The 18129-nt window shown below is 36.4% G+C and overlaps 1 protein-coding gene across 3 annotated transcripts in view; it reads left to right on the top strand.

The window, feature by feature from the left end:
- The window catches only part of HACE1 (HECT domain and ankyrin repeat containing E3 ubiquitin protein ligase 1), a 53873-nt gene extending 37712 nt beyond the window's left edge, over positions 1–16161 (top strand). For all 3 annotated transcript variants that reach the window (XM_055810132.1, XM_055810131.1, XM_027796121.2), the window contains 6 exons: positions 3511–3707; positions 8394–8525; positions 9246–9344; positions 9632–9702; positions 14699–14812; positions 15244–16161. In XM_055810132.1, coding sequence (XP_055666107.1) covers positions 3511–3707; positions 8394–8525; positions 9246–9344; positions 9632–9702; positions 14699–14812; positions 15244–15346 — 716 coding nt within the window. In that variant the 3' untranslated portion in view covers positions 15347–16161. The remainder of the gene's footprint in view (positions 1–3510; positions 3708–8393; positions 8526–9245; positions 9345–9631; positions 9703–14698; positions 14813–15243) is intronic.
- The last annotated feature ends 1968 nt before the right edge of the window (positions 16162–18129 follow it).

Genomic DNA, 18129 nt, shown 5'->3' with positions numbered 1-18129 from the left:
TAGTCAAGGTCATCTTGACAAAGAGATGCATTTTATGTCTCTCCCTCAATACTGCTTTCTGCTGCAAGAGAGTGACTCTTCACTGGGCAAGAGGACAGGCAGTCTGAAGCAGCACCATGTTGGCAATGCCTCATCAGGCTTCCCTAATTATTGATCTTCACATAGGAAAGCAGTTCCAAAGTAGACATATCTTTGTGTGGTACAACTTGGTGCTGATTTAAGAGTTGGCCTCTGGCATCAAGAGATTCCTCTGTGAGCAGAATGATGTTCACAGGCTAATCTCCATGTGATGTATTCACAAATGAGAAAAACTTATTTTTCTGCTGTTCAGTGACACCTTGAGAATAGTCAAGTGTTGCTCTTGTCACCTTTTTTTGAAATGACTACTGATGAATTTGGGTTCTTTTCTAGTTTGACTTATGATTATGTACTGGATTTATTTGTTTCTGAATTGACAAGATGACCTATTGTTTCCTTCTTTTTTTTTCCATTTTGCTAGCTTAACTATTGCGAATCAAACAGCAGTGAGAGTAGTCTGTTAATAAGATCTCATCAGTCCCTTTTAGTAAAGTAATTCTGTTGAACAGGCATCCTGGAACTCTCTAGAGGTTTGTGTATGTTTAAGTTCTTTAAGTTCAAAAGGTTAACAGGTTTTTATCACTTCTTGTTATTTATCAGACACAGAGAACTGGAAAAGTTACACTTCTGCTTCCCAAAGCAGTTGCTTTTTCTGCCTCACAGTGTATTTATTTAAACCTTTCCAAGGCTTTTTCCCTTGGCTGTGTGCATCTCCTCCTTTCTTGTCTAAGGAACCAGAGTTGCACAGCAGCAGATGTTCCTGAGGGGTTTTTATTTTATTTTTGTTTTGGGTTCAGCTGTCGGTTATGCCAACTGTTGTTCATGCCAAATACAAGTTACTAAGTTACAGACATTAAGATTCCCTTCAGCTACTTGTCAGGCCTTAAGTAATGGAGTATGAAACCTTTGGAAGCCTGAGACCGTTTCCATTCCTTTGGTTTCTCACCGTGCACTCAGATCCTTGTTTTCTGTAGCCTTTCATGTTGATCGCACTGAATCCACCAGTTCTGTGGTAAGACTTCCTGTATCTGAGGAACAGTGTGAGCCTCTTTCAAAGGAACTCTTCTCTTTAGTCAACAGACATGATGTTGAAGTGTGTTAATTAGAAGCTGAAACCTGTATGAAAAAATGTGGCTATTCTTTTGAGACGCAGGTGGGTGCATCACCTTTTTTCACTGTGATGAACTGAGATCTTTCTGCAGTATCTGGTAGGCAAGGAAAGATCACCAACTTGTGTGTTAGCTGGGTCATCACTTAACTAATGTGCTTTATAATATGTTAGATATGTAGCTTGCATGATTATTTTGGTTTGCCGTGATATCAAATATACCATAGGTTTTCATGTTTATTAGGGCTGCACTTTACTACAGATGTAGAACTGAGGCAGAAATATAGTCAGAAATTAATAAGGTCTCTTAGGTTTGTTTTTTTCGAACTTCCTGTCTGCCTGTTGCTTATACAGGGGAGAAGATACTTTCACTAGTACTGTTGTCCAGTTACTGTGTATTTTTTCGAAGGAGCCACTTTGTTTGGAAAAGGAAACTTCTACCTCCAGCCCACAAATACACATAGCAGATAAATTCCTCACTGTGCTATCTGCTGTTAAGCCTCCTCTTTCTCAGTATAATAGAAAATATTCCTTGAAATGGCATAAACAAAAGCGAAAATTAATTTCTGGGTCAGTGTGTTTTGAGGTTGAAGCCTTAAATCCTTGAATACGTACTGAATTTTTCTTTTTCTCAGAGCTTACCTGTAGTATCTTTTTGAAGTTGTGTTGCACAGAAATACCTGTTTATCACAATTATACTAGGTTAGATTTCTCTTCCTTTTCAAACTACAGGTGCCTTAAGGATATAGCAAGAGAAAGATATGTAGTATTTAATGGGATTCAAATTTTGTCTTGATAAATCTGACAGAGTTTCTTTATAACTGCCTGGCTTGAATCTGTTGACTAGTATCTGTCAAGCAAATGAGTGAGCTTAGTGCTTTGGTCTCACAACATGGTGACTATGAGTGTAGTCTCATCATAATGCTCCAGGTCAGTTTCTTCTCTGAAGGAGTCTCTGATTCCTACTTTTCGTTCTTCTTTTCCCGCATGTTTTGCTTATATCCCTCAGAGACATCATTATTTCCACATCTCTTATCTGAAATGCCCATATGCTTACTAGTTGTCAAAAGTGAAAGTTCTCTAGAAACTACTGGAGAGCTGTTAGATTTTCTTTGTTGTATTTTTTGAGAGATGACAGTGGAAATTCATTAGTAAATTATCTGTCCCTCTCGAACTGGAGTGTTCCTTTATTTTATTAGAAAAACAATGCCTTACGGTTTGTGTACACACCGTTTCAGTGCTGGTCAGCCCTTCCAGGGAAATGCTGTAACATGTTTGCACTGGCTGCTGACCTATGAATTCTGTGTTACTCTCTGGGGTACTGCAGTTCATAGTATGCTAAGACTTCTACTAATGGGCACCCTTGTGACACATCACAATGCACAGAAGAGGAAGCAAAGAGAGTACTTCTTGATAACTTAAGTTCTCCAAACCTGCTACCATCCTCACCCCCTGCCCCTTCTCTCAGGTATTTATGTGTCTTGGTAGAGGTAAAGAATCTGTCATGACAGTTAAAGTAATTGTAATTTGCTTTCTTGTGTAGTGAATAGGGTAGTTCTCTTGTGCAAACTCAGGGTCACCTTGTTCTCGACACATTTGCTGAAATTTGCTTTGAGCGCCATGTCTGTGAAGGGACTGTAAATAAACAGTTTCTATATTGGATAGAAGTCAGACTTATAGCAGCTCTCTTCTTCATGCTTCTAAATGACTTGCAAGTTCAGTTTGAAAATGTAAAATTCCTAGAAATAATTTTTTCAGCCATATAGTAGGTCTCATAGCAAACATGATTAAAAAGAAGAAAACTGAAAAGCAGAAGTTAAGTACAGAAAGGTTATGTGTGGTTTTTTTTTTCTCTACACTATCACCTCTAACACCCCCCCCCCCCCCCCCTTCCAAATAATTTTATGGGGGAAAAGATATTATTATAGAGAGATATGATATTTGGGTTTCTAAAAGTTACGTAGAAGATGCCAAGATTTTTTTAGGAAATTCCTTTAACATTGTGTGTTCTGTATGGTTAGAAGCTTTTACTGAAATCTATTAGTGAGCTAAAATTGTGCAAATTCTTGTTGCTCAAGTGGTATGCCATTTGCTTCACTGTGAAGAAACATAAAGAAACATAAAGAAGCTTGATTCTTTAATACTTTTAAAATGTAGTAAGTACAGGTCTGCTCTAGAGAGTAATGGTGAATCCCTTTTTCCCTTTTCCTATTAGTGCATTATTCTGGTTTCTCTCTAGAGGGCAATCTTCTACCATATATTGATTTGGAGTGCTTTTTGCTTTATCCTATTCATTTGAGGGGTTTTGTCTCTATTTTTTCTAGGTATACCTGTAAATTATCAGGATGTAGCATCTATTGATCCAGAGTATGCAAAGAATTTGCAGTGGATTTTAGATAATGATATCAGTGATCTGGGTTTAGAGCTGACCTTCTCTGTTGAGACTGATGTGTTTGGAGCAATGGAAGAAGTGCCATTGAAGCCAGGGGGTGCAAGTATACTTGTTACACAGGAAAACAAGGTGAGTATACAGGTTTATTTAGAAGTTGATAGTATAAGAAGAGCAATTGGACTGACTTTCTGGATAACTGGAAGCATAAATGGTATACCTGTTTTGAAGGAAATACACAAAAGAGTTGCCAACACTCTTCTTTCTTATTCTAGCTTAGCATGTTATAGTACTATTTAAAGTCTTTGTAAGTGTTCAGGTTTGAGGTTCTTCTTTCTGTGACAGAACTTTTGGAAGGAAAATAGGATCAACTTTAACCAGGAAGGTTAAACAGTAGCAATTGCTAAAAGTAAAATTGTAGGTAATGTTGCAAAGTGTGCTGCCTGCTAGTGCAGTCTATGGCACAGGACTGCTCTACTTTATCATACAAATAATTGACAGAGCGAAAGGCTGCAGGAAGCTTTTTCAGCCATTTGCAAGTCATGTGGTGAGTATGGAAATAATCTACCTTTTAAAATGTAATATAACAGCTTGGAAGGTCCCTCAATTCTGTGCAGCATTAGTTCAAAGGCAAATATGGAAAAATGCAGCCAGACTTCGAAATTGATCGAGAAATTAAGGTAGTTATCAGTCTGATTGAATTCTGCAGTTTCCAACTAGATAGTTTTGAGTAACTGCAGGAGTGTCATGAGTAGACCTGCAAATTTTTGTATCATTGACTCTTTCGATCCTTATATCTGCTTTGTTTCGTGATGTTCATTTGTGTTGAGCTAGCCTAAGTTGTTCTGTGCAGTGTTTATTCAGCTTTACCAGTTGTGTAGACAGCTGCTGTACTGGTAAGTGACCACGTGGTGTCAGCATTTGTTCTAACAATTCTAGTTTGTGTTGGAGCAATTGGCACTGGATTTTTGCATGCTTAATCCTTATTTTCGTTAAGGCAGAGTGTCATTTCAGTAACGTGTATGCATATTAGCCTGATTCTGCACTGTTTCCTGCAATACAGTAATTCATGAAAGAATACAGATAGAAAGTCTAATAGCAAAGGCAGTGGATGATTAATTTCTTTATCAGGGAAAGCAAGGGTGGTGATTCTTGTTTCTGGGTAGGCTCAGCTTCTCAATATATAAAATAGATGTGCTTGTTGTAAATTGTGGTTTCATAAAACCATTTAAAAACTATTACCAGTTAACATGAAATTAGAAGTTTGCCCACATTGCTACCTGTTAGTCGCTTAAATCGCTCTGTTGACTTCTGACTTGGAGCACACTGAAAAGAGTGGTTGGACGTGTGTACAACAGAGGCATCTATTCTAGCTCTTCAGCCCTCCTCAACTGTGGCAGGAGGGGATGAGAGTTTGTATAGCTTTTATTTGAAAGGTGGTAAGAATCAGATGACAGTTGTGGTAGCTTTGAAACTGTTAAATTGATTTTTGAATTTGAAACTGCAAAATGTGAAGTCAGAAAACATCTGTAACATGGCACTGTCTCTTGTTCACCAATTTTGACAGTGGCAAACCAAATTGTTGAAAATTGTAGATCTGTGTTTTAGTGGTGTTTGGGGATTTTTCCCAATTTCTTTAACATGATGTGGTTTTGCAGTATGTTTTAGCTTGGAAGTTCTAGCAGATTAAACAGGAAAGTGACTGCTTTACTTTATAGAGTATCTTTTTTTTCCCTGCAAGAGTTATCTCCCGCCCCCCCCCCCCCCCCCCCGGCCTTTACCTGAGGAATAAAAGATTTAAAACTGTTTAAAACTCATTGTATTTTCTATACCTCTGGAAGAAGAAAATTCAGCATCTAAAGGGATTTGCTGTGTATGCACACTAGCAGATTACCTGTTTAAAGGATAGTATTTTTTAAAAAATGAAATGAGTGAATCTTTATTCCTTAAAAAACCAACCAAACAAACCAAAAAACCTACAAAACCCCCGACCCGTGTAAAAACCGAAACACAGCCCCACAGAAACCACCCAAAGAATCCGTCTCCCTCTTATTGAAAACCAAAATTAAAGAGTAAATGCTCCGTTGAAGAGCAGTAGTAGTAGCTATTTGTAAAATTGTTTTCTTTGAACAAGGGCATGTTTGTTTTTTTTTCTTTTTTTTTTATATCAGCTGTTAATGGTGAATGGCTGTGGGGCCATACAATGAAATTGGTCTGGTCTTGCAAATGGAGCATCTGTGTAGTGCCAACTGAAGTATCAGTAACAGTAGTGGTTCAGCTGTCTTTTGTCAGGGTAATGACAAAGGGAAAAAGTCAGGCTTTGTCCAGTGTCCATGCTACGCATTTATCTTTGGTTTTTGCTGTCTATATTTTGCAGGTTTTTATTTAGTTTTTAGGAAAAAAATAAAATTAGAACTAGGCAAAGTTTGACTGTATGTTATTTTAAAAACATGATACAAATCTTCACAATCCAGTGGCTTTCTCTGTCCCCCAAGGACTTGTCTGTCTGAACTGGCTATGCTGTTTGGCTGTAAAAAAATTATGTATTTTTTTCAAACAGCTTTAGAACAGAGCTGCTCTTTGAATCTGAACATCATAATGAACATTGATCTTTGTCTCAACAGTATACGGGATTGTGAAATCGGGGAAGCATGATCACTACTTTGTTTACCTCAAAGGAAAATATAGAACAACCCCTCATCCAGACTAGACCTTGTCATTATATTTGTGATGCCCATCTTGTGTGTTCAGTCAAATCTCCCCTCTTAAAAGAAAGCTGCATTGTACCGTTTATGCACTATGTAGAAATGCATATGTACATCTGAAGCTATGTAGATATTTCTGTTTGTAACGTGCTCCTAAAGCTTCTGAGAGGGAATAAAATGTAAACGAAGTGAATGGAGAGAAAAACAAATTGACCAGTTTTTTTACTGACATGTATTATGTACAGTCTGTGGTACAGGTCTTTCAGCATGTGCCAGTGCCAGGATGCTCAGCTGTTCCAGGCTATTTAAAGCATTTATTGTTACACCTAAAGCACAGCAACTACTCCTTCTCATAATGAAAGTATTCAACGTAAATATTTTTGTAATGCAGAAAATAAGTGTTTGTCTTATTGTTTATAATGGAGTTTTTTAGACTTGATGTGAATTTTATTTTTTCCTCTACAACCTTGTTTTCTGAATAGCCTAATTTATGTCACAGCAACTTTGAGAGTTGCAGAACAAGTGTTTCCGATCATCGAAGACCGGTGTTAATGCTACTTCTAATCCTGGTATTGGTGAAGTTTCTGATTTCTTCCTAGAGGTTATAAGATCTATTCACAGAGGCTGGCTTTTGTCTAGTTTGGGTAATCTCCTTTGGCTGCCCCTCTAATTCCTTAGAGAAGAAAGGTGTCTTCAGTTCCATTGACAGTAGAAACAACCTAGGGAGATTACTAGATTGAAACTAGATTTTTGCGAATAGCTCTGCAGTTGAAGGTATGATTAGGTAATGTTCCTCCTCTTCAGAGCAGTTCACAAATGAGTTGTCTTCTCACTCTAATGAAATGGTGGTAATGCATTTAAAAATATCTTCCAACTGCAAAGCACATGACAACCCCTCTATACTTCTGTGAATGTAAAGAACTGCCTTTGAAAAATACTCTTCTATTTTGAAATGTTTCATATTTCATTCTGTATGGGAGGAAAGAGAGAATGCTTTGTTGCTTTTGTGCAGGTTCAGAACCTAAAAGTTAAAGGTAATTTATTTTAGAGTTAAAAATGTAGTACTTTTGTAAGATTATTGTCTTGAAAAGAAAGTGGTAGTTGAGATGGTTTCATTGGGAAATATATTTCATTATTAAGAATCATGATTAGGAAGTCAAAGTGTTACTTTAAAACTGAATACCTTAAGTTATCTAGAGATAAATTTTTGTTCTCAAGTAGGAATCTCTTAAGTAAAGAAACTTTATTAGACTTGTGTAGTTTTGACAGGGTAGATGAAACATGTTTATATGCTTTTACTGTAGGCACTTCTGTTGGCCTCATTCAAAACCCTTCCTCAGTTAACCACTTCCTAGGATTTTGTGTTTTCAACAAAAGCAAAGTTCTGGCAGATTCCTTTTCTAACTGGCATCTTTTAAAGGGGAAGGAGCCCCGAAAATTCTAAAGCATGCAAACTATGATATTGTCTGTTCACATGGTTATGATGTGAATGCTTTTCTGTTTCTTTTTTCCTTTTTAAAAACTGAGGAGACTTTCAAGACTTTCTTTTAAAAAATTGAAATTGTTACTGCCATTAAGATAACAAAGCTTGCAAGCATAAGTCATATATTCTGTTAGATGTCCAGAGTTAGGCAGAAAGCAAGAAAGCTTTTTGGCTCACAAATATTCTTTCAGAATTAACTTTTTCCTGAGTTATGTCAGATTGCTTGATAGAATACTTTTCTCTATAAATATTGCCTTGTTTATGTGCTTAGATGATCACAGTGGCAGTTGTATATAGATGCAGGCACGGCAAACCAAGTTTTATTCACTTCCTTTATCTTAATCCAAGTCCCTGTTTTTTGACTGGTTTGTGTTTTGATTTAAACACTTCTGTTTGGGAATTACCTTTGGAAGGAAGGAAGGGGAAAGAACAGAAGGGGCTCTGAACTCTGAGGGGTCTTCTAAATTACTTTGGGTTGCTTCTGTGGATGGGAAGTGCATAGGGACTCTTAACAGAGTAGATGAGATTTGTAATGTATTGAGGATTGCATTTGTGTGCGTGTGTGTGAGTCTGCGTGAGCACTGTGAATTTTTGCTATTGTGTATCTTAGTGTTCTTTTCTATATTGCAGGCTGAGTATGTCCAACTTGTCACAGAGCTTAGAATGACAAGAGCCATTCAGCCTCAGATAAATGCCTTTTTACAAGGCTTCCATATGTTCATTCCACCATCTTTGATCCAGCTTTTTGATGAATATGAACTGGTAAGCAGAAATGCCTATACTTTTAAAAATACTTTGTTCAACATACTTCATCAGTAGCGTAGAAGTAAAGCTCAATACCCACAAAATAAACATTTTGTGTCTTTCACTTTGGTTTTTCTTCCAGGGAATCTGTCAGTGAGGATCTCAAGACTGTATTTCTGCTTATCCTAATTACGTAGAATTACCGTCTTTCTGGAATGTGGTAACTTCACATACCAGAGATGTCTTAAATTATAGTTTCAAAATGGGATCAGGATGTTTTGGCCTTTTAAGCCTTTTCATATTTTCTTTCAGGAGGACAGAAGTCCTTTAAAAGTAAGGAGATGCTATTGTCTTTACTTTTTCTGAGTCACAGAATCAAATTCCAGTAAATTTTTTTTAAGTGGTGGTTTGATCTTCTGTAACCAACACATCTCAAATTTTGTTTCAAGTTATAGCAGAAATCAGAGCTTTTTTCTTACATGTTCTTTGGCAATAATTTCTCTTGATGCTGTGTTCTTAAAAAGATCATATAAAGTTACCTGAATTCAAGGATCTTCTTGTGTAAAATTAATTATAGGTTCTTTAAGGCTGCAACTAAGCAGAAAAAGCATTGTAATTTTTATATTTCTTAAAGCATTACTTTTTAAAATAGCAGAAACATTTGAAATCAATGATTATAATAATTTATAATAATAATATTCAGGAGGATTAATTGCAGTCTGTATGCTTCCTCTGAAGGAGCTTTTGTTGTCTGGTATGCCAGAAATTGATGTGAATGACTGGTTAAAAAATACAGAATACACCAGTGGCTATGAGAGAGGAGACCAAGTTATTCAGGTAAAATTATTTTTTAAATAATGTAGACTATTGCGTTTTATTAAAAAAAAAGGTGCTTTTGTTGTCATTTTCTGTATGTGTTTATGGAAGCTTATTTGGCTGGAATTTGTGGAATTCTTTTTATACTATATTCCTACATTAAGTGACTTATGTGTGAATTTGATATGAAAAATTCCATGATTGAAGTAGCAAACACACAGACATTCTGTTTACTGTTTTACCATTACTTTTTGAAGTACTATAAGTATTTACTGCAAAATACAAACTAACTTTTTTTTTTTACTTAGTGGTTCTGGGATGTTGTGGAAGAACTAACTCAGGAAGAAAGAGTATTACTATTACAGTTTGTTACTGGCAGGTGAGAAACTCTTCTGTAGCAATAAATATATTGTCTGGGTACCCTGAAATTAGTCAAGAGGCTTTGTATTACAAGATCACCTAATTAGAAACTTTCGCATACTTCAGTGTTCTATATGTTGATCAAAGTAGACAAAGTATGTGTTAATACTTTTGCTGCCTGTACTGCCAGCAAAATGATTGATTACGTATTTATTAAACTTTGCAAGAGGCCTTTGTTGTTGTCCGAGGCAATTTTTAATGAGGCAGTGGTAAATTTAAGTATGCTTTATATTCTTCTTTCTGTTGCATATTTATGTGGCTCTTGGCTGCTCCAGTAATCAATACGGGCTTTAATATATGAGATGACTAGGTATCACTTCACTGAGTGTAAACAGAACATCCTTCTCCTAAAGCTGAGGTGAATTTAACATTAGTGCAGTGTGTTAAGATCAAGTGAAGACATAACCTTATGCAAGACTGTTTGCTTTGTATAGGATTTCTGTCCTAAATTCTAGTTGTTCTTCAGGGAAAGCTACTTTTATTTCCTTTATTAGTTTGGGGGCCATGGGGAAGGTTTTGAGCAATAAATGCCCGTGAGCTGAGTGAGCTGACGAGTTTGTGTGTACAGACATTTTGCAACATGAATCCATAGACATGTGTGACACCTGAGCTGTGTAATCCATGTCTTTTTCTGGTGGCAGGTAGAGATCGCACTGTTGTTTTAATGTGATCTTCCCTTCATACTCTCACACTGTAGGATTAGTAGAGTAGTTGACCATTTGTGAGTTTTGTGGTTAAGCAATGGTAAAATACAAATTAAGATCATCAAACCTTGTCTTTTATACCAAGGAATCTCAAGAGTCACAGCTGTCTCATCAAATGGCACGGTCTTCAAATTCTAGTAGTTTCACTTGATTTATTATGAATTTCATTGTTTCCAGGGATCACAGACAATTTAAGAAGCTGGTTCTGTGAACATCAGTCTTTTCTTTTTGTCCTCTGCAGAAATGAGTCCTGCAGTTCTAACTGCACATATGTTGCATGCCAGCTGCTGGTCTTTCATTTTTAGTGGACTAGTCCATTTCTAAATTTAGATGGCAGATAAGGATCTTTAAGATGTGAGATCATGTTTCAAATGCTTCTTAAAACATTCCAAATGATAGCGAAGGGGCATTCACTATTTTCATGGTATTTGGGATAACCTGGATTCAAAGGGATGCTTTCTATCAAATAAACAATTATGTTGTGTGATTAATATGTGCTTGAGCACTGTTCATTTCAGTCACAAATCACATACTGACTTGTTCTTACTCATTCTGTGTAAGTAGGAAAGAAATTTTTGGTATGTCTTTAGAACTCTGGGCTGGAATTTAAAACCAAATTGCTTAGGTTTTTTTCTGTATCAATATAGGAGGAACCCATTGTGCCTTTTCTTCAGTGATTGAAATGTAATAAGTATATTTTTCCATAAAAAATTAACTTATGAAAGCTATTTCTAATAGTGGTATGCAGCTGGTGTTTTTACACAGAAATCCCCAGACAGTTCTAGTTTCTGGGCACGGGAGGATTTAGATGCTGGATTGTCTATGAGCTAAAATGCGAGTAAGTAAAGGCCAGTATCTTGAGTAAAATTTTACACTAAAAGTATACCTGATGTCAAACTGTGATCTTTTTCTGGCATCACATCTCCTTAGTGAAGAATTTGTTTCTGTGTGTACTGGTGAGAAGGCTGCCTTAAAAATTGTCATTGTTTTTTCCGTTTCCCTTTAATTTATTCTGCATATTCATTTGATTTTTATTGTGTGTGTGAAGTGGTACTATTCTTTCTTTCCAATCAAAGACTATGAAATTAATTTAGCAATTTAAATGAAAGTAACTTTTATGATTACATCTTCAGCATTCCTCTGACATCTCTAAGTATTTCTTAAACTTTGCCTTTTATTGTCTTCCCTTGTTTTTACACCTTTTTCTCTTCAATGTAATGTCTTGCTTTGGTAGTTTCAGTGGAGATATCATGCATTCATTGTTAATACCAATTTTGAGACATCTTTTAACAGAAAAGTAATTGTGAGCAATGTTTCAGTAGCAGAATCTGTGTGTTTGGAGGTCTTAGCACACTCAAGAAAAAGCCTAAATATTCTTGTGCCTCATGTTGAGGATCTAAAACATGTATTTGTGCACTATCTACTTTTTCCTCTGCTGACAGCTGGTTAAAATGGCAATTCTGCATGCTTTACACACACACAGAGAAACACACATACCACACACCCCCCCCCCCCCCCCCATTAGTTTGGTTTTTATAATAGTATTTGGCTAAATTATTGGTAATTATCCACTGGCAACTTTTGATCTTTTTTTTTTTTTCTTTAATTAACAGTTGGAGGGAAGCGTTGACAGCTTGTCATGATAAATTTTACTTTATTGGTATTCTGCATGTATTGGGATTGCTGTTTGACTTAGGGGACCATAGTTTCTGTTGAGTAATAAGCTATACGCTGTTTTAAGGGAAATTCAGCATATTTGATAAATGTGATAGATATATGTGACTACTTTTAAAAGTAAAAGATAAGGAAACTGGCTTAAAGTATCTCTTCTACACTCTTTTCATTTCAAGTGAATTTATGTGAAATCTGTAAGTGGGAAAAACAGCTAGAAAAGTTAGGATTCAGATGTAAACTTAAACATTTTAATAGTGTTGAAGTTTCCAAAGCTATGAAATCATATTGTTGCTCTCGCTGAAGGCTATTGCAGACGCAGTAGGAGAGGTAAGATACTGTGATCTTACTCGCACATACTTGGAAGGCTTTCTTTTCTATATTCTCAGTGTTTTGCTTGGAAAGAAACCTGATTCTTGGAGGCATGAGTTGGCAGCCATCTGTTGCTTTTAAATGTTTAAAGCTCTGATCATACTATACAGTTTTGACCTGAAAAACATTGTATTAAGGTTTAGTAAGTTAGATTGTAAAAATTTTTAGCTAATTGTGGACTGAATGAGAAATGTTCAACAGTTAGGCCTGTGTTTTATTGCTGATTTGAATGTGCAATTGAGGGGGGAAAAAAAGGGTCACTGCAGGAGAAATGGCGCTGTATTAGAAATGCGAGCCAAAACCATGGTATGAAAGAGTATCACTGTAAAATCTTTTACAATTGCTCTGAACTGTGGAATTGTGAGCACATTTCCAATTGTATGTCAGAAATAGTATGCTGCAAATAATCAGTGCTTCCCTCCGTAGTAGTTGCCTTATATACCAGTGCTAAAACTACATGCCCAACTTTGCTGTCATTACGTTACGTGATAACGGATCACTACAATGGATACTATAACTGGCCTTTAAATGTATGTCTGAAAAGTAGTATTTTGAGCTCTGTCGCAGGTCCTTAAAATTTGTCAGTAGCACCCCCTACTCCTTTGCGTTTTTGCCAAGTAGTTTTACTGTGAGCTGAGACATTCATTTTTCTTTTCTATTCTTGCTCCTGGTTTTTACAGTCACTTTGATTTTGTGAATGTGGGAGCATTGTTTTTAATGTAAGTACCTGTAATCTAGCATTTAACAGCTGTTATATATTTTTATGGAAGGTTTATTTTGTTTTATCAGATTCTTTCTTTGCTAGTTACAAAATCACAGAATAGCTGAGGTTGGAAGGGACATCTGGAGATTGTCTAGTCCAACCCATGCTCAGAGCAGGGTCAGCTAGAGCTCGGATGCTCAAAGTCTTGTCCAGACAGATTTTGACTGTGTCTGTGAGTGCTGACCCCTCAGCTTCTCAGGGCAACTTGTTCCAGTGTTTGACCACCTTACAGTAAAAAAGTTTTTATCATGTTCAAATGAAACTTTCTGGATTTAAATTTGTGCCTGTTGCCTCCTGTCCTGTCGCTGGGCACCACTGGATCCTCCATTTTACCTGTTCTTCTTTTCAGGTATTTATATACATATACATCAGATTCTGCTGAGCCTTCTCTTCTCCAGGCTGAACAGTCCCAGCTCGCTCTCCTCTTGTGTCGGGTGCTTCAATCCCTTACCATCTTTGTGGCCCTTTGCTTAAGTTGCTGCAGTGTGTCCCTGTCCCTGCTATAGTGGGGAGCTTGGAGCTGGACTCCAGGTGTTTCTCACAGAGTACAGGGAAAGGGTCACCTCCCCTGACCTACTGTTGACCTTCTTTCTGATGTAGTTCAAGAGTCTCTGGCCGCCTTTGATGCAAGGATGCATTGCTGGCTCACATTCAACTTCTTTAGTCCTTATTCTTTCATTATAGTTTTATGATTTTTTTTTTTTTTCTCTGAGAGCTTGTTAAATTGTGACACACATACCAGCTTAAGTTGATGTTATAAAAATATCTGAATTTGTTCTCTTTGCCTCTGTTAGTTCAAAATTATAGGGAGGGACTCTGAAGACTCCAGGGCTATTATCCATTTACATCTTGAGTAATCTTTGAATAATACATTGATAAAAGGAAAAAAAAAAAAAGAGTTAACATGATTAAGTGAGAATACATTCCTGAAGAAGCTAGTGACTTGTTTTTAGTGTGTTCTGATTTTGCTATGGGTCACGTGACTGATGTAATGGTTTTATTAGTTAATTGAAATACTGATTTGAAGTAGTAAATGAAAAGACTTGTCAAGGACACTGGCCAGTTGTGCCATGGATAATAATCAGAGAATGAACTTTTTTGTGATGTAGCATTTCTTAAACTGTAAATATAAATAACCGTAGACGTTTGCCTAAACTGAGATAATGTTCTGTTATAAAAACTGGTGGTTGAAATGAATTCTTCTTGCAAATGGAATTATTATCATTCAAACAATTTGATGCCTAATGTTAATGGACGAATGTGTTGTTCAATATTGTAATTAAAAGCATTTAAAAATGAGAATTTTGATAAGGGTAAGAACAGGGGAGCTTGATAAAAGTATTGGTAACTAATTACTAGCAGTGAGAGAGATTTGCAGTGTAAAGATTATATTTTTTTGGCTTATGACATTCTTGTAATGGTCTAATTTCTGTGAATTTTCTCAGTTCCAGGGTGCCTCATGGTGGCTTTGCCCATATAATGGGTGGCAGCGGACTACAAAATTTTACAATTGCTGCTGTGCCATATACTGCAAATCTTTTGCCAACATCAAGCACATGGTATGCAAACTAGTCTCTTTGAAGTATCTTAAAAATGGGGGCTATCTCATGTCAGTTGCATTCAAAAGATTTGTACTTTTGACCATGTTCATTAAAAGGCCAAAAAAAATTTCAGTTAGTTTGTGGAGTATTTGCTATACAATAGATGATGTTACATTGTTTGCTTATTGTTTACTCCTTTGTTTTGCTTATTTAAAGGCAGTAGGATTAATTAAGGAATATTCAAGTTAAATAATTGTATTACAATTTAGTGAAGCGAAAAAACCCCTAAATTTCCTACAGTATATTTGAATGTTCAATGGTATTGTAATGCAGCACAGGTTTGTTTTCTTCCATAACTGTGAAATCTTCTGGGCTTTCAATCAGAAGTCTTTACTGTTGGGTTTCTTGCTGAGCTGTGATGTGGTGCTTTTTTTGGTTTTTTTTTTCAGTATCAACATGCTCAAGTTACCTGAATACCCAAGTAAGGAAATCCTCAAGGACAGGCTGCTTGTGGCATTGCACTGCGGAAGCTACGGTTACACAATGGCATGATGAAGTCTAGAAAACTCATCTGACTACTGATGTGCAATTCCGAGTGGCAGAAGTAATTTTGGAAACTGTCAATAGAAAAACAACTTAGATGCTGCAGCCCATTCGCAGGGCTGGGCTTCAGAATTCATACAGGATCATCAACTTTTCCTCCATTCTGTGTTGTCAAAGTAACTTTGATACTGTCATGCCAAACCTCTTGGTATGCTGTACTTTCATTTTTTAAAATTACAGATCTATGTGGGAAATTAGTTTACATGCTTTTCATTATTACTTCAGTCTGAATCAGAAAGTTTGTCAGAATCTGTTTCCACAGTTTACTTTTGATTTTGAACTATGTGGTTGAATGACATTTGTGTTTTAGTTTACTTTGCACTCAGATGGCATACTGCTAATGGACAGGCTTGTACTTTATGCCTTGTTGCATGTGAAAGTGCCATTTATTTTTGCAGAGAACAATATAGAAAGTTCAATTGGGATATTGTACAGTAAGACAGAGGTGAAGTATTTTCCATTTCTTTGCATAGCAACAGAAATGAAATTTTATAACTTTTTAGTATTTGAATGTATATAGTATATAAAGATTAGACTGTTACCACTGGAAAAAATAACTGATGAAGTTGATATCTAATTTATATTAGAATTTACACTATATTCTACTAAATATTTAAAGTATTTGTGACTTTATAGTCAACTTGCAGTTTAGAATTTGTAAATATTATTTAAGATCTATAGCTATTGTTTGAATGCCTTTACTCTTTCCTTGACATAATTGTATGTTCAAAAGGTATTACTAAATTTTAATATTTTAACCAGAATCTGAATGTGACAAGTTTGTGTGTCTTTGTGAGTGGTTTATTCTTTCATCCCCAGGATTTTATTCATCTTACTGTAATTAAATTGTCATGGAAGCAGCATTTGAGAAGGCATTGTCAAAGTGGTATGGATAGACATAAGCAAATGCACAAGGAAAGAACTTGAGCTTATTGAGGTGAACTGACAAGACTATAATAATTAGAATTTCATGTCTAAATTTTTATAACATTATTATATGTTACTCAATATGTAGAAATACACAGCAGTGGCTCATCAGCATGTGTTCTTGATAAGTTGCTGCACATGTTGTGGTATACAATGGACTGAGAGCCCTAGGGTAGTTTTACATTACTATTTTGGTTCAGACTAGGAGTGTTTTTTTGGTTGTAGGTGGGGTTTTTTTTTTTTTTTTTTAATTCATCTGGTTATCCCTGCTTGTCATGCTTTTGCTTTAATGAATAAGCAAACTGGATTCTCTCCAGGTGAAACTAAACAGAAAAATATGATCAAAAAAAGTGCCAGATATTAATGGATGAACATCTAATTAAGTCTGCAAGACCTAAATGAAGTGGTGATCTGAAGTGTTAGTAAATGAGTTCAGACATGGCAAACCCCCCAAATATGAGTTTTAAGGTTCAGATCCTCAGCAGAAACTGTTTGCTAATGATCCGTTCATGTTTTACTACACTAAGTGCTAGTACTTGTGTAGCCTGAGTTCACCAGCTAATCTGTCTAGGCTGCTTACTTAGTGCTGTTTTTTTCAGATGTTAGTTATTTTAATCTAAAGTATACATAACGTCTCTGGGGGTGTGAGAGAGAAATCTGTGGACCATGTGATTCAGTGGGGCCGCAGTAATTTTCCTTTGGTTTAAGCTTTACACATAAGGCACATTATTTCCTTACTGGTTCTGCTTGTGTACATGTATGCATAAATGTTGGTTTAAATTCTTTTGCGGTCTCTGTGACTGCAGTGGAAGGAGAATACCAGCAGGGCAATCCAGTGAAAGCTGGTTAGACTGTTCCTTAGTCAGTGGAGAGATGCTGTTCCTTTCTGGCATGCTCTGGGAAGCTTAGACTATTTAGATAGGTTAGATTTTGAGATGGGGTGTGTGTTGTTAGCATTGAATCCCAGTTATCTTGCATCCTTCAGTTAGCAAAAGTACTTTGCTTTTCTGTGCGGTTGGGCTGTGCGTGGTTTCCTGGCTATATAGTTTATTTCTTTATGTGCCTCTGTAAGGTGGATGGATAGCAGGACACTGTTTTGAGCAATGCAAGTTGTTTGTCAGGAATTCTGTGTTTGTTTTCTTCATGTAAACTGGGTTTTTTGTCTTTTATCTGAGGGTTTTACTATAAATACTGTTGTTTATTGACTGCTACGCAGTCTGTAACCTGTTTTTTCATTTCACTTGTTCTGTTTCACTGTAATACACAGCAGTTTGCAGGAGGCTGAAACCTTGTGTACTCCTGCATAGTGTCCAAAACATGTCATGCTGTGAGGCTGAATGAAGGGAAATAAGAGTCATATTTTTTGTCTCTGCACTCCTGTACTATATTGTGACGTAAGTATCAACAAGCTGAATTTGGTCTCAAACACCGTTCCTAAAATGCTCAGCAACTGGTTTTGAAATGTGACAAGGGTGCAGAGTTTAATGTTCTCAACAGTTTCCTATGACAGATCTGCCTGTTACAGCTTCACAAATGGTGAAGTAGATTACTCCTTCCTCCCCTATGCCACTGTTAGTCATGTCTCATATCAAGTATCTTACAGTATTTCTTGTAATATTTGTACTAAATACTCCCACCATTGTGTCAGAATTGTCAGAATGAAATCCTTTTAAAATACTCCTGTAATAAAAACCAAGGTGAAAATATGTAGAAGACGGGAATAGGGCTCTTGGTACTGGACTCTTGGTATAACAGCAACCTTATTACTGCTTGTTTTGAACAGGTTTTTTTCCCCCTGCTGAAAC

Source organism: Falco peregrinus, chromosome 7, assembly GCF_023634155.1.
Source record: "Falco peregrinus isolate bFalPer1 chromosome 7, bFalPer1.pri, whole genome shotgun sequence".
In the NCBI taxonomy this organism is placed as follows: Eukaryota; Metazoa; Chordata; class Aves; order Falconiformes; family Falconidae; genus Falco; species Falco peregrinus.
Note: the sequence above shows the minus strand (reverse complement) of the source record. Positions and strands in the feature narration are given on the sequence as shown.